Source organism: Punica granatum, chromosome 1 (genome assembly GCF_007655135.1).
Source record: "Punica granatum isolate Tunisia-2019 chromosome 1, ASM765513v2, whole genome shotgun sequence".
In the NCBI taxonomy this organism is placed as follows: Eukaryota; Viridiplantae; Streptophyta; class Magnoliopsida; order Myrtales; family Lythraceae; genus Punica; species Punica granatum.
This window is the reverse complement of record NC_045127.1, coordinates 11346831-11361928: the sequence shown is the minus strand read 5'-3', so window position 1 is coordinate 11361928 and position 15098 is coordinate 11346831. Positions and strand designations below refer to the sequence as shown.

General features: G+C 41.1%; 3 protein-coding genes across 4 annotated transcripts; 2 read left to right on the top strand and 1 right to left on the bottom strand.

Moving 5' to 3' along the window:
• The first annotated feature begins 1731 nt into the window (after nt 1-1731).
• LOC116192118 (probable acyl-CoA dehydrogenase IBR3) lies at nt 1732-9091 on the top strand. 2 transcript variants are annotated; one of them, XR_004154012.1, is made up of 17 exons: nt 1732-2020; nt 2122-2256; nt 2942-3082; nt 3221-3352; nt 3462-3647; nt 3905-3982; nt 4176-4295; nt 4664-4762; nt 4851-4965; nt 5541-5800; nt 6194-6388; nt 6638-6780; nt 7186-7270; nt 7359-7568; nt 7849-8001; nt 8171-8265; nt 8540-9091. XR_004154012.1 is itself a non-coding variant. In XM_031520568.1 (17 exons), exons 1-17 carry the CDS (start codon nt 1886-1888, stop codon nt 8732-8734), a joined length of 2487 nt encoding a protein of 828 aa, XP_031376428.1. In that variant the 5' UTR covers nt 1735-1885; the 3' UTR covers nt 8735-9091. The 2 variants fall into 2 exon arrangements, 1 of the variants encoding a protein (XP_031376428.1); XM_031520568.1 differs by having other exon boundaries at nt 1735-2020; nt 8161-8265.
• A 703-nt stretch (nt 9092-9794) lies between these two features.
• LOC116192382 (probable pectinesterase/pectinesterase inhibitor 21) lies at nt 9795-12161 on the top strand. The gene is made up of 4 exons (XM_031520920.1): nt 9795-10034; nt 10155-10548; nt 10654-11124; nt 11212-12161. Exons 1-4 carry the CDS (start codon nt 9867-9869, stop codon nt 11910-11912), a joined length of 1734 nt encoding a protein of 577 aa, XP_031376780.1. The 5' UTR covers nt 9795-9866; the 3' UTR covers nt 11913-12161.
• Nucleotides 12162-12329: 168 nt separating this feature from the next.
• On the bottom strand, nt 12330-15098 carry LOC116192384 (probable acylpyruvase FAHD1, mitochondrial). Its single transcript, XM_031520921.1, has 7 exons — nt 14896-15098; nt 14612-14777; nt 13809-13861; nt 13583-13645; nt 13280-13330; nt 13080-13197; nt 12330-12801 (listed from the first exon to the last, which is right to left on the bottom strand). Exons 1-7 carry the CDS (start codon nt 15001-15003, stop codon nt 12686-12688), a joined length of 675 nt encoding a protein of 224 aa, XP_031376781.1. The 5' UTR covers nt 15004-15098; the 3' UTR covers nt 12330-12685.

Sequence of the window (15098 nt, the reverse complement as noted above, 5' to 3'; positions counted from 1 at the left end):
TTCTATAATTTGGATTGTATGGTGCAACCACCTCTCAAAGTCTCGACTTTTATATGTATTATAATTATAATTATAATTATAATTGATTTGAACCCTTTTTATCTCTTACTCTTCAATTGAATGTGAACAGAAGTAAAATATGAGGTCAAATATGAAGAACATCACTTACTTTTTCTCTCACTAACATGAAAGACTTCTAAGGCAAGGCAATTATCATATAGTACACCCTGTTTGATTTTGCAATCAAATTTTTATGGCTTGTTTGGTTTCAAAGTAGGATTTTAAAATTCTATTTTAACTTAATTCTACCCATAACAAAACAAAATAATTTATACAAAGTCAAAGGGTGGACCTCATTTATACTCTTTTTCCACAACAAAATAAAATAACTCATACAAAGTCAAAGAGTGAACCCCATTTATACCATTCTTTTTCAAAATCAAAATCACATAACTCATACAAAGTCAAAGGGTGGGTCCCATACATAACAATTTATAACACTCTTTTTTCAAAATCAAAATCCGATTTTAAAATGTTATTTACAAACTAAACGCAGGTTTAACTCTACTCACTACATAATAAAAATCAACAACACAATTATTAATTTTCCATTTTTCTTCAATTTTTTAACCATTCAATTCAATTTTTAATACTAAATTCTCTCAACTATCTATTACTTTTTCCACAATTCAACAACACAATTATTACTTTCTCTCGACTATTCATTTCTTTTTTACATTTTTTCTCATAATTCAATAACACAATCATTACAACCAAATTAAAATTAAAACTCAACTCTACTTAATTCTAAAACCAAACACACAATAGTTTGATATCTTATACTACACTAAAACTTCATTTTGTTATCATCACCGCTTTTATTATATACAAAAACTACCAAAACCTATCATTTTTCAAGGAAAATATTGAAGAATAGCAAATTTAAAAAATTCGATAAGAAAAATAAAAGGTTCAAAATATCACGTAAAAATAAACATAAAAATGCGAGAGAATGGCATATTTAGATTTATATTTTATGCATGCTCAAAATTGTTTATTCCTATTTGGTTCATACTATTATGGTGTATTATTATGAAATTGTAAGCTATTTAAATAGTTTCCTTCTAAGATAAAAATGCATCTTCGTTTGCACCTATTATTCTCGGGAACTGCCCCAGGTTGCAACATATAAGGGAATCTCAAAATGAACTCTCAAAACCTAAAAGTAAAGGGTGCAAATTGATAATATCAACGCGGATCAGTTCAAATGGTTTGATATTTGTTCTCTCAAACGAGATCCCAAATTCGACTCTTGTATGTGGAGAAAATTTACATTGAGATAGTTTTACCCTTTATTAAATCGATTCAGCTCGAATCGAATTACTGGGGCTGTCTTCCGAATTCTATATGAATAAAAAGGAGTGCAAATTGATGAATACATAAAATTTGAGGGTGCAAACGTCATTATCATATTATGATTGAAAGACGTTGAATATATGCATTATCATGTCGTACCATTATCGGCTGGTGTCCCATATTGCCTTTAGAGGATAGAACACTGTAACTAAATCTTGACTTTTCGACCCGTCAAGCCTCCCCTATTCCAATTACTCATCCCTACTCGCTCTGAGATTACGCCACGTGTCTCCCTGCCGTCACTGCCCCCTGAATCTAGCGAGTAGAGAGGGGCTATCTTATTCGCGCAATGCTCTAATTCAACTCGCCAACCGTCTCCAGCCCTGACGTCTTCTCCTTCGTCAGAGTTGAGGTTCCCGAGGCGACAGCTGAGACTTTATGCCCGGAATCACTTCCATTAATCCCATCATCCATTCCTCTCCTCTATTATAATCGAGCTCTGAACGAGGAGGAGAGTTACAGCAGAGACATGGCGAGCCGCACGAGCGATTTGCACGGCCGAGTCGACCCGGCTCACCAGCTGGACCACGCCGCCCTGTTTCGCTACGCCGCTGCCAACGTCCCCGGCTTCCCCCACTCCCCGTCCACCTTCTCCATCTCCCAGGTCCCGCGCCTCCTAATCTTACCACAGAAATTTCACGCCTTTCAATCTCTGTTTCCTGTTTGTTTGTGTATTGATTGTGCTAGCAAATTTCGGTGTTTTAGTTCGGGCACGGGCAGTCGAACCCGACGTTCTTGATCGCAGTCGGCTCGGGGAATTCCCTGAAGCGTTACGTTCTGAGGAAGAAGCCGCCGGGGAAATTGCTTCAGTCTGCTCACGCTGTGGAGAGAGAGTATCAGGTCACACGCCCTATCTGCAAAGCTCAGTCTTTGATCATTAGAGATCGAGTGATGCAATTTTGCTGATGGAAATATATAAAGTCGGGTTCTTGGATGAACTCGAATCGCTCTTAAGTTAATTCGGCTTTCTGATAGCTCATATAATGTACCAAATCTTCATGGAGTTGGGACTTTTTTTTTCTTTTGGCTAACCCCGGGTGTTCAGGCTTCGCTTGACTAAGTAATCACGCCGAAGGCGCTCCGGTGGTTCCAAGGTTTTCGAACTTGGGATCGAATGGATACTGAAGCTCCTCTTTAACCACTAGGCCAAACCCCTTAGCGTTCATGGAGTTGGGACTTTGACATGTCACTTTTAAGTCTACTTTATTTATTGATTCAGTTTTCCATTCAGCAAACATAATACCTCAAAGTCCCTATTTGTTTTGAAGAAATATGTAAAATACTAATTCAAAAAACCGTGCCTTGATCTATCAACTCGAGTTCTAAGATGACTATGCGACATGCTCGATGGACTGCAATAATTATTCATGTCCAAAAGTTCAAATAGTCTTACATTATTCCTATGTTTGGTCACTCTGCTTGAATTTTTCTTCTGGAGGGATCTTTTCTATCATAACTGGGAATCCTGGAATTACACTGCAGAATCGGTGGTTGATGTAGCTTTCTTCGGTTTGTAATGCTCTAGGTACTCAAGGCATTGGGTGATCATACACTGGTTCCTGTTCCCAAGGTTTTCTGCTTGTGTACTGATCCAAGTGTGATTGGAACGGCATTTTACATCATGGAGTATCTTGAAGGAAGGATATTCATTGACCCATCACTGCCAGTATGCCCCTTAGGTTTTATCTTAAATTTCTTGAAACAATTTGGCTGCAGTTTCTTGTTCTGTAAAGTCTTTCTCCAGATATAATTCTTCGTCTCTTTTTTTCCCCCCCCCCCCAACTCTTGTAACTCTTTGATCTAGGGCATAGCACCACAGCAGAGAAGGGCAATATATATTGCAACTGCCCGAGCTTTAGCAGCTTTGCACGCTACAGATGTGGATGCCATCGGTCTCGAAAAATACGGACGAAAAGATAACTACTGTAAACGACAGGTGGGTACTAATGTCCTTTGGTTCTAGTGGGATCAGACTGAAAGGTCAAAAGCTATAGCTAAAGATATGCTATTATAATGCATTGCCTTATTATGATTCCTGCTTTTAGATAGAGAGGTGGGCTAAACAATATATCGCATCAACTGGAGAAGGGAAACCTGCCAGAAATCCAAAGATGTTTGAGTTGATTGACTGGCTACGACAAAATATTCCTTCACAAGATTCTTCTGGTGCAGCAGCTGGCATAGTTCATGGGGACTTCCGCATAGATAATGTTGTTTTCCATCCATCCGAGGTCCGTTGCCTTCCAAATTTTATATGCCATAAATCTTTTATCTTCACTTATGCTTTCAACCATTTGGATTCATTATTCTGGATATAGTAGATTTCATGAACTCCTTGTGGTTATAATTTCCATTTTCATTTTTAAATAACTTTGGATATGTTATTTATAAGATTTACTTAGATTGTTGGAATGATATTAGCAGCTCTATGAACACAGGATTCTGAAATGTACACTTAATGATCTAATGCAATTGCTTGTGGGCACAGGACCGAGTAATTGGTATACTTGACTGGGAATTGTCTACGCTTGGAAATCAGATGTGTGATGTTGCATACAGCTGTTTGGTAATTAGTCTTTGACTGGACTTGTCATAAAACAAACTTATTTTCGTTCGTCTGGTTTCTGATTTTTATACCAGCCTTTTTTTTTTTTGGCTTTCCATGAAAGATTATAAATTTCCTCAAAGCTTTTCTGAGATTTTAATCAGAGAGTCATCTAAGAAAAATTGTGTTAATTTCTTTCCTTAAACTGTGGCAGCCTTATATAATGGATATTTCATTTGATAAACCATCCTTGGGTCAAGGTTTCGAGCTTTCTGGAATCCCAGAAGGAATTCCTTCTCTGGCGGAGTTTCTGGCAGAATACTGCTCGACATCTGTAAGTAATTATCAGTAAAATGAATGGTCTTCTCTACTTTATCTTCTTGCATTCTCTTCTTTTCTTTTATTTTGAAAATGTGCTGTTTATTATGTGGTGAGATAATTATATTCTCTTGGGGTGGATGTGCAATATTGCAAGCATCAGGTATGGGGTTTTCAGTCTACAATTGGTGATAGCAACTTTTACATCTTCATCTGAATATATAGATGACATGTCGGTAAGATTGAATAAATAATCAAATAAGCATGGATCCTATAAAAGCTGCTCGTGTATTGCCAAGAAAGTGATAATTGATACTATGTTGAGATTCTAGTCCATCATGACTTAAAAAATGGACTTGCTGAAGACTGGAACTTTCTGTGTAGGGAAAACCATGGCCTGCTTCTCAGTGGAAGTTCTATGTAGCCTTCTCCTTGTTTCGGGCTGCATCAATATATGCGGGCATTTATAGTAGGTGGCTTATGGTACGTGCAGCGATTGACAGATCTCTGCTCTTCTTTCTTCTGCTAAAGGGGAATGCTAATGCCCTCATGACATTGATGTGATTTGCAGGGCAATGCTTCAGGAGGTGAGCGTGCAAGGCATGCTGGTGAAAAGACAAATGCCCTTATAGATAGGGCAAGGGCATTTATCGATCGTGAATCTGTGCTTCCTGAGCACCCTCCTGGTACCTGATTTTGTTTTCGTACTACTGTCACGAAGGTCTCTGAATATATTAAAACGAATGGGTGTCTATTAAAATAAATGAACTTTCCTTGTGATATCAACAGCAAATGAACTTCTCAAAACTACGAAGTATGAAAACAGACTACTCTCCCTCAACAAGTAATATATGCATGTGCATGCCTAGTAGCAATGGCTGCACCTTTCTGCATGTGCATGCATGTGTGCTTAGTCGTACTACTTGGACAGTTTATGATAAAGTCAAGAAGTTAGTATGGCTCATTCAGTATGAGGAAAAGGGAAGAAAATGGAATAGCATATATATATTTAAGCTATGGCTCCATGCCTTTTCTTTTGCACTTTACCGGACATGCCATTAGTCTGTCTCTTTAAATGAAATTTTATGCAGATCCAAGGTTATGCAATATACATCCTTGTAGTTTACATTAAGTCCGACTTATTGTATGCAAGTGGAAGCAATTTGTTCATCTATAAGAAGTGAAAGGTTTATCTGCTGTTATGTCTTAATGAGCTCTCTGGGAGGTATAATATCTATTTGCATTTGATATGACTGTCCAGCACTAACAGTGCCGAGGTTCAAATCTGCGAATGATACTGGAGATGGAAGTCCTTCATTGGAGAATGGAAAATTTGGTCCTAGTGGGAAAGTGCTGGAATTGATAAACAAGTTGACCAAATTCATGGAAGACCATATATATCCAATGGAAAATGAGTTTTACGAACTTGCTCAATCTAACTCTCGATGGACCATTCATCCTGAGGAAGAGAGATTGAAGGAACTAGCAAAGAAAGAGGGCTTGTGGAACCTGTGGATACCTGTAAGTGTATATGTCGGGCCATGCAGTTTTTTCTCAGATTCTCTGAATACCTGAAACTTGATAAATGTAAGTGTTAAAAGTCAGTTACCGTTAATTATGAATGAAAAAACAAGGGAAGAAGAGAGGAAGACAGCTGGGGACACATTAAAATGCCAAATAATTGACAAATCACCTAATCAAGAAGTAGATGGAAACCCACTTATTGATGTTTCTGATTTAATGGTCCTCTAGCCTTTCTTTCGACGCCTGTTCATTTTCTACCTACCTTTTGCTTTTAACTTGTTAACTGCTTCATTAAAGCTTGATAAAATTCCAAAGTACTCTTTCCTATAATTTCCAGTTCAGAATGTGGTTTCTGCATTTGGCTCATTTGTCTTGTTCATATGCATGCAGTTTGACAGTGCGGTAAGGGCAAGGGAATTAATATTTGATGGGAAAGTCCATGCTGCCTCTAGTGATCCATCTGATCTCTTGTTGGGAGCAGGCCTCTCAAACCTCGAGTATGGATTTCTTTGTGAGATCATGGGTCGATCTGTGTGGGCCCCCCAGATCTTCAACTGTGGAGCACCCGATACTGGGAATATGGAGGTATTAAATGATTCTTGATTCTTTTGGCAATCAACTGTCTCATACGCTTGTCCTTAAATCTTTAAAGTTTGGGATCTAGTAAACTGTTGCATTTGCATCCTTGCTAATTCTTGAATGCATAAAGCTCATACATATTGATATTGCCATGACGTGTTCATATTTGTGACGGCTGTATCTGAACTGTGAGAACGGTCGGCTTCTTACTGTCTTGATGAATAATATGACTTGCTCCTGTCATTCTTATCTCAGGTATTGTTGCGGTATGGAAATAAAGAGCAACTGCATGAATGGCTTGTTCCTTTGCTTGATGGGAAGATCCGCTCAGGGTTTGCAATGACAGAACCACAAGTTGCTTCTTCTGATGCAACCAATATAGAATGTTCTATCAAAAGGTTGGTCCATGCATTTCCTTTTTAAGGCAATCTAATTTCAACACTGTAGAGTTCTTGTATTATTGGTTTACTTTTCCTATGTATTGAGAAATTGCCTATGCTACCTTTTATCATTAGAATAACTTGTGTTAGAGTTATCAGAATCAGATCAGACTGGCCAATTTGATCAGGGACTGGCCATGTCTCCATTCAATTACTGACCACGGACTTGAATGCAGATGAACTTTTTAAAATATATGAACCAGTCTATCAAACCAGAAAAATTGACCTTAACTGTCCAGTTCTTCTAATTGGATCCATGAACAAGTCTCATGTCTGATTCAATGTGATGACTGTGGATTATGTATTTCTGCTAGGTATATGATATTTAGTTGTGTATTAATCGCGTAAGTGCTCCTTTTGCAGGGAAGGTGACTCATATGTTATCAACGGAAGGAAGTGGTGGACTAGCGGGGCCATGGATCCAAGGTGCAAGCTCCTTATAGTTATGGTGAGCTTTGCTTTTCTATTAGGGCTCGTTGTTACATTTCTATTCTAATAATAATTAAACTTACAGAAACATGTTTATCTGTCTGCAGGGTAAAACCGAATTCACTGCTGCAAAGCACAAGCAGCAGTCAATGATTCTAGTGGATATTAACACTCCAGGAATCCACGTGAAGAGACCACTCTTGGTATTCGGATTTGATGATGCACCTCATGGGCATGCAGAGATTTCATTTGAGAATGTTCGTGTACCTGCACAAAATATTCTTCTTGGAGAGGGTCGGGGATTTGAGATAGCTCAGGTAGGGTTCCTCTGTTCTTTTACCCCTTTGCCCTTAGGAAAAACCCTTTCACTTTAAGTGCACAAAGCATGTGGCCCTTATACCAAGGACATACAAAACATATGCTTCACGTGAAGTCATAAATCTTAATCAGTAATTAATTGTGTGCCCTTCATCATCTCTGCTCTGATTATAGGTTTTCTTGGATATTATGTAGTCAGTAATGTGTTTTATCAAGCAAACTTCTTGAGTAAGGTGAGAAAATTGTTTGCTAATTATGCAATTGCCTTAAAATGTACAGGGCAGGTTGGGCCCAGGGAGGTTGCACCATTGCATGAGATTGATCGGTGCAGCTGAGAGAGGGATGCAGTTGATGGCTCAAAGGGCTCTTCAGAGGAAAGTATTTGGAAAGCTAATTGCACAGCAAGGTTCATTCCTCTCTGATATGGCCAAGGTAATTCTCTTAAATGAATTTCCCTTGCATTGAAGGATATACTCTGGCCTATAAACATCTTTAGCAAAAGCAGAAACTTACTAATTGGTTGTCACTATATACTTAAATTAGGAAATCTTTCTTCAGTTTCATTTATTTATTTATTTTTTAATCTTTTAGTGTCGAATAGAGCTGGAAAGAACTAGGTTACTGATCCTGGAAGCAGCGGATCAGCTCGATCGTCTTGGGAACAAGAAGGCTCGAGGAACAATTGCAATGGCCAAGGTCACAAGAAACTTTCTTAGTATCATCTTGTTTATAAATTTGGATCCATCTTGCAATATTCTCTTTTAAGGTCATGCGTTTTGGAGATTTTATTCGTAAAATTGCGGGTAAACCTACCCATCATTGAGCCACCACCCAACTTCTAACATGATGGCAGTGAGCTCTTCTAGGGTCGGGTGCAGCCTAGCCAGCATTGCTGAGATATCTTGCTAAAGTTCCTACCATTTTTTCTTCTTCCCGGAAGTAACAATTGCTTCTTGTTGAATTGAGGCAGGTAGCCGCGCCCAACATGGCGCTTCAGGTCCTTGACATGGCGATGCAAGTCCATGGGGCTGCAGGCCTGTCTTCAGACACAGTGCTCTCGCACCTGTGGGCCACGGCCAGGACCCTCAGGATTGCTGACGGCCCCGATGAAGTCCACCTCGGCACCATCGCCAAGCTCGAGCTTCAGAAGGCTGCCAAGCTATGAGAACTTTGTATTCAAGTCATTATATGCGACTTCTAGTTCTCCATTCCGGCGATTTCTCCAAGCAGGGAGGGAGAGAGATGGGAAACTCTGCACAAAGCTTGTGCAGGAACTGTTGGCTCGGTTGGTGGCAGAATAAAAATTGAGTGGGAAAGCTTCTCGTAGGAAGAATAAGAGGCAATAATTCATCTTGTAAGCGGGGGAGGCATCTATTTTGAAGTTTACAAAAAAAAGTTTGCAAATTTATTATGTATATTTCCGGCAATGTGATATTTAAAATTGTATTATGGCATCGATTGAACTTTTATTGACAGTTTGATCAACTATGAAATTTAATATTAGTGTTTGAGATCGAAAGTAGTTCGACCGAGTTCTGGATATTCAGGGCCATGATCTAGGGAAACTCCAAACTCGGACTGGTCGATGTCGGATGTGGGGCGTGAATTGATTCCTGCCTCTTATTCCCCCTCTGGGTTTCGGAAATTCTGAATTGGGGGTACCGATAGTAACTGCTTTGGTATCCAGTAACCTGGAGCCAGGGTCCCGACCGAACACGATATTGAATGTTTCCAGTTTATTAGCTTTCACTATTGTGTTTTCCGTTATCATTTTGACTTGAGGAACCACAAATCAGAGAGGTCCTACGAAATGTTATCATTTTGACTGAGGAACCACAAATCAAACAGGCCCTACGAAATACGAAATCAAAATTGAAGGAAATTAAATCGATTAGTACGAAAATTAGGCAGTCAATTTTTAGTTAGTGAATGGTTCTTAATCTCGATTTTATCCATTAATCTTGGTTTATTACCAGTGATTAATCTGGAGATTAAGAGAGAGAACTCCAAAATTTAACAAAAATTTCTGACTAAAATTAGACTGCAGAGTCCATTTTAGTAAGAAAATCTGACCCAATGATTTAATTAACGTTGTCTTGTCCCACCTCACAATCCCCCAACCGAAATAACTGTCTTTCAATATCTTTCCAATTCTGTCTTCCTTCTCTTGTGGTATATATAAGCTGCTGTCCAAGTTTTGATCCATAATTAAATCTAATTACAGTGCATCAGCTCCCGAGGGGTTTTGAACAAATTTCCTCGATACAACACTGGCCCGGTAGGTTCTACAGATTGAAATGTCGAACGGGTATGATCGTGTCTCTGGCCAGCGGGGCCGAGGAAAGCTCAAGTATGTCATCGCCGGGGTCGCAGGGTTAATGCTGGTGGCCTGCATAATCGGTGTGGCAGTCCAGTCGAGCAAAGGCGGGGATGGCAAGTCAAACCAGGGTCAAGGCAGCGGCCAGGTACATGCATATAGTTTCATTTATGGTTTGATTCCAATGAGGATTCCTTGGGGATGTAAAGGTCAATCGTTCTGGAGTAAGCATCAGCTCACTTAGCTCGTTTCGTTGAGTCCTTCTCAGGTATCTCAATCGATGAAGGCGGTCCAGGCTATTTGTCAGCCGACGGACTATAGGGAAACCTGCGTCAATGCCCTGTCAGCCGCAGCGGGAAACACCACCGACCCCAAGGAGCTAATGAGGACCGGGTTCCAGGTTGCAACCGACCGGATCAGAGGGGCGATAAAGAATTCCTCAGTGGTGAGGGAGCTCGCAAAGGACCCAATGGCTCAAAAGGCAGTCGATGTCTGTGAGGCGCTCCTCAACTCCTCCATCGATGATCTCCAGATGTCGTTTGAGAGGTTAGGTGCGTTTGACATCACCAAGCTCGATCAGTATACAGCAGACCTCAACGTCTGGCTCAGCGGGGCGTACACCTTCCAGGAAAGCTGCTTGGATGCATTCGAGAACACAACAGGTTGGCTACGAGTTTTCCCTTGCACATTGGGTAGTTTGTCTTGTGATTAAGTTCGACATTGATGAAATTCAACACCGTTTTGCCGTTTGGAAACCTACACGACAGGCGATGCTGGAGAGAAGATGAAGCAGATTTTGAAGACATCAAGAGAACTTACGAGCAACGCGATGGCAATGGTCTCCCAGATATCCACGATCGTTGGCTCACTGAATGTATCTGCAATAGGAAGGCGCTTGATGTCCGAGGATACAAGAAATGGCGAAATCCCAAACTGGGTAGACAACAGAGGGCGGATGCTCCTTGCAGCCACCCCGGCAAATATAAAGCCCGATGTGATCGTGGCCAAGGATGGGAGCGGCAAGTATAAAACAATCGGCGAGGCCTTGAAAGATGTCCCCCCCAAGAACACGAAGAACTTTGTGATATACATAAAGGAAGGAGTGTATGCAGAGAGGGTGCTAGTCGATAAGAACATGGCTAACGTCATGATGATTGGGGATGGCCCGAAGAAGACCATAGTCACAGGGCATTTAAATTTTGTCGACGGGGTCCAGACGTCCGCCACTGCAACTTTCAGTAAGTAAATTACCGCGTTTTCTGGCAAGTCAGTTCTCGAAGCATAGTGTACTTCACCTGGCGGTTTTCATCGTACAAATTTTGCAGCGGCAATGGGACCCAATTTCATAGCGAAGGACATGGCGTTTGAGAACACTGCCGGAGCCATAAAGCACCAGGCAGTCGCTCTCCGCGTTCAGTCGGACAAGTCCATCTTCTACAACTGCGAGATGAACGGGTACCAGGACACGCTCTACACGCACGCCCATAGGCAGTTCTACCGGGACTGCACCATCTCTGGCACGATCGACTTCATCTTCGGGGATGCCCTGGCCGTCCTCCAGAACTGCAAGATGATCGTCCGGAAGCCCATGGAGAACCAACAGTGCATCGTCACCGCCTCAGGTAGGGGAGAAAGACACTCTGCATCCGCGATCGTCTTCATGAACGCCACCATTACTGGTGATCCAGAGTACATTCCTGTCATGGACCAGAACCCGGCCTACCTCGGACGGCCCTGGAAGAACTACTCCAGGACTATCATCATGCAATCCGACATAGACAATATAATCCAGCCTCAAGGATGGTTGCCCTGGGCAGGTTCCCTCTACCTCAACACGTGCTTCTACGCTGAGTACCAGAACAGGGGGCCCGGCTCGGACACGTCCAAGAGAGCGACCTGGAAAGGGGTCAAGAAGATCTCGCCTCAACACATCCTCGACTTTACGCCCAAGATATTCTTCAAGGGTGATGATGCCTGGATTACCGCCAGCGGAGTGCCATACAGTCCTGGCCTGATGAAAGTGTAGGAGCCTTGGTACGGCGATGGAGGAGAAACCAATCTCTTCTCCGAAACGTATTTTGTAAAGTCGCATGATTGTCCCTTTCCTAGATGCTCTAACGGTATCCAAGCAAATGCTTGGGAAAGGATTAGATTTGTACAGTAATATGAATATTATTCTTTGTAAGAAACAAAGGGAAAAAAAAAAACTTGTACTATAAAGGGATGTAGAATTATACCGGTGAGAAAAGACGATGTTGAAATGGATTTCAATTTTCACAAGCATATCTGTTTCATTTCCCGTGTAGATCGGCAAAAATTCCCTGCTCGTTCAACTTGACTCAAGGATGATACAAACACCAGATTCATACAGGATATGAAGAACTAAACTCCTACAGAAACTTACTCCCAGTAGTCGTGTGCTCTGATCCGACGATAGATGAGCTTCGACAAAACAAGCTCCGAGGAAAATTTATTGAAAACATAAATCCACTTTTGAAATGTTCCAATTTGCGCTATTGGGACAGAGATATACAAGATCATAACACATGAAACGGAATATCTGTTCGATCATCTGCAATGAAGTCTGAGAAAACAGTTTCCGAATTGCAAATCCTAGTTGAATTATCTCATCATAATTTCATTCAACAGCTGCTCCTGAAAACTGGGCGCAGGTATACCTCAGTCACTTTTCAGCGGAATTGAAAAGAATGAACTTTTCAAAAGTATCAGGTATTACCCATCTTCTCGCCCAGTTCCTAGTCGAGTCTAGCTGACAGAGCAAGAAGGGGTGGCTTAAGGTTAACAAGAACTGAGCTTTCTACGTTTTTCAACATTGAAGTGGATATTGAGTAGGCCCGTTATGCCTGCTGTAACTTTTTGACCGACTTTCACTGGACCCACACCCTTGGGAGTGCCTGCATACGTTCAAAAAGGTATCAACAGCTGATAAGAAATTTTGCCTGAATATAGGATGGACCAAATAATAGAAAGCTCGAACAAACAGATAACAACATCCAACAAGATATTGCAAGCAACAACCTTCACAACCAACTAACTTAGAGCTCGAACGCAAATATATTAATGGATCAATAGTTATTGTTACATGAAACTTCGAACAAGATAGCAACTTTCAGGTACCGTTCCATTCTACTGAAAGTAATCACAGGAACTGAAAAAATAGCAAAGCGAGTACCTGTCAATATCACGTCTCCTTCAAAAAGCGTCATGATAGTGCTTATATGGCTAATGAGATGAGGAATCTTAAAAATCATGTCCTTGGTCGAGCCCTTTTGCCGTATTTCATCATCCACCTGTGGAACCGAAAATCATTTGATTTAGATCCCTCCTCAGCTACACGTGCCAAAAAAGCAAATTGATATCAGAGATTAGTACCTTGAGCCAAAGTTCCAAGTTGTCAGGGTCTGGCACCATTGACTTGTCAAGCTACAAGAAAAACTTCTAAATCAATAAAGTATTATTCAATCATTGAAGAACGCATGCTCAAGGATTGTTTCTCAACATCTAAGGAGTGTTAGAAACAAGCTAAATTCGATGGCATGAATAGTCAGCTAAATATGTATTTCTTATATACTGAAGTAACATGTTGTTCAGAGTTTTCCTCCAGTCAATAAGCTAACATCTAAAGTTACCGTTTAGCAAGATGAACATTACAAGACAGTAATATTCAAGACTTACAACAGAACTGATTGGAGTGAAAGTGTCCTGCCCTTTTGCCACTGTCCACGGAAGACCAGCAGACTGCCAAAAGAAAGAGGAAAAAGATAAAATCAATATAGACACCCTAACAAGGAGCACAAATTTCCTTACAATCTTAAGGCCATCAAATCGTTCGCAATTAGCTGTCTCACTGTTAAGGTGCCAAGTCATTGTTGATGAATAAACAAAGGGAAAAAACGGACACCTTTGCTGAAGACTGAATTTCCCTCGCAGTCATATCGAGTGCGAGAGCATATCCTACACAAGCAACAAGCTACACAATAAGCAAACCGAGGTATAATCTCATGCTGTATCAACCTAAGAAAACTAAGAGCCCTTTAGAAGAGGGGAGGGAGGGGAGAAAGGTAAAGAAAAGCTGAAAATTCAAACATATATCGAACTTTTTACTACGATCTGATGGTCATGCAATCAACCATTTCAGGTTGTACCAAACATCTGACGCCAAGTTAAAAAAAAAAAAAACTGTTTTGTAACTTTAACTTTTGGAATCATTATTTTTCTGACTCAGTACATGATTTCTTCTTCATATAGATAGGAATAGGATCTATGGGTCAATTACTTAGAATTACATTTTGTGCAACAGCCCTTCAAGGTTCAGTGATTAAGAATGGTAGGACACAAAGGGCTAGGGCAGACAGGGATGTAACCACTCAGAAATCACTACTCCAATAACGCTCAGCATCGAATCCACGTTGCAGAAAAGTATGAATTACGAACACAAGTAACAACAGAAAAACTGTTGAATTGAGAGAAACTCTACCAAAGTTCATGCTATTTCAGTTAGTTTTCCCAGCACAACGGTCGCTCACTCATTGAATTTTCAAAGACGCCCATCACTACTCAAACTGGGAAACGAAATATCAATGTCGAACCTAATAGACTACAGGCAAGCATAACTATAAACATTTCGGCAAATGACAGTGCAGACTTGTCATAAACTACAGAAATCAAGCTTAATTGACAAGTCTAAAGCGTCGAAACAAGCACCTCCGACGTAATCCATGGCGGTGGCCTCGGCCACATCACGAGCCTTCTGGCAGATCACGACAGCGAGCTCCACCTCGTGATCGAGCGATTCAAGCGGATGCGGGACCTCGATCGTACCTCCATTCTCCAAGTAAGACGATGTCGGCTTCAGGAACAGAACCGGCTCCTAATTCCACAAGAAAACACGATGTCAGAAGCATCGACAGCAACGGATCAGATATTAGATAGCAGCAAGCGAGAAGGATGATGATCTTGTGACAGAGAGGCGGGGACAGGCCGGTTACCTTGGGGACGGCGTTGCCGAGCTCCTTGGCGTGGGCGGCATAGTTGCGGCCGACGGCGACGATTTTGGTGCCGGCTTGCAGGAGCCTCTGGAGTCCGCTCGACGCCATTATCAATCGGAGAATGAGGAGGAAAAAATCTGAAGACGACAGAGAGAAGTGAAAATGCTCAGCCCAATCGAACCGAAGAGCTCAGTCAAGTCAGC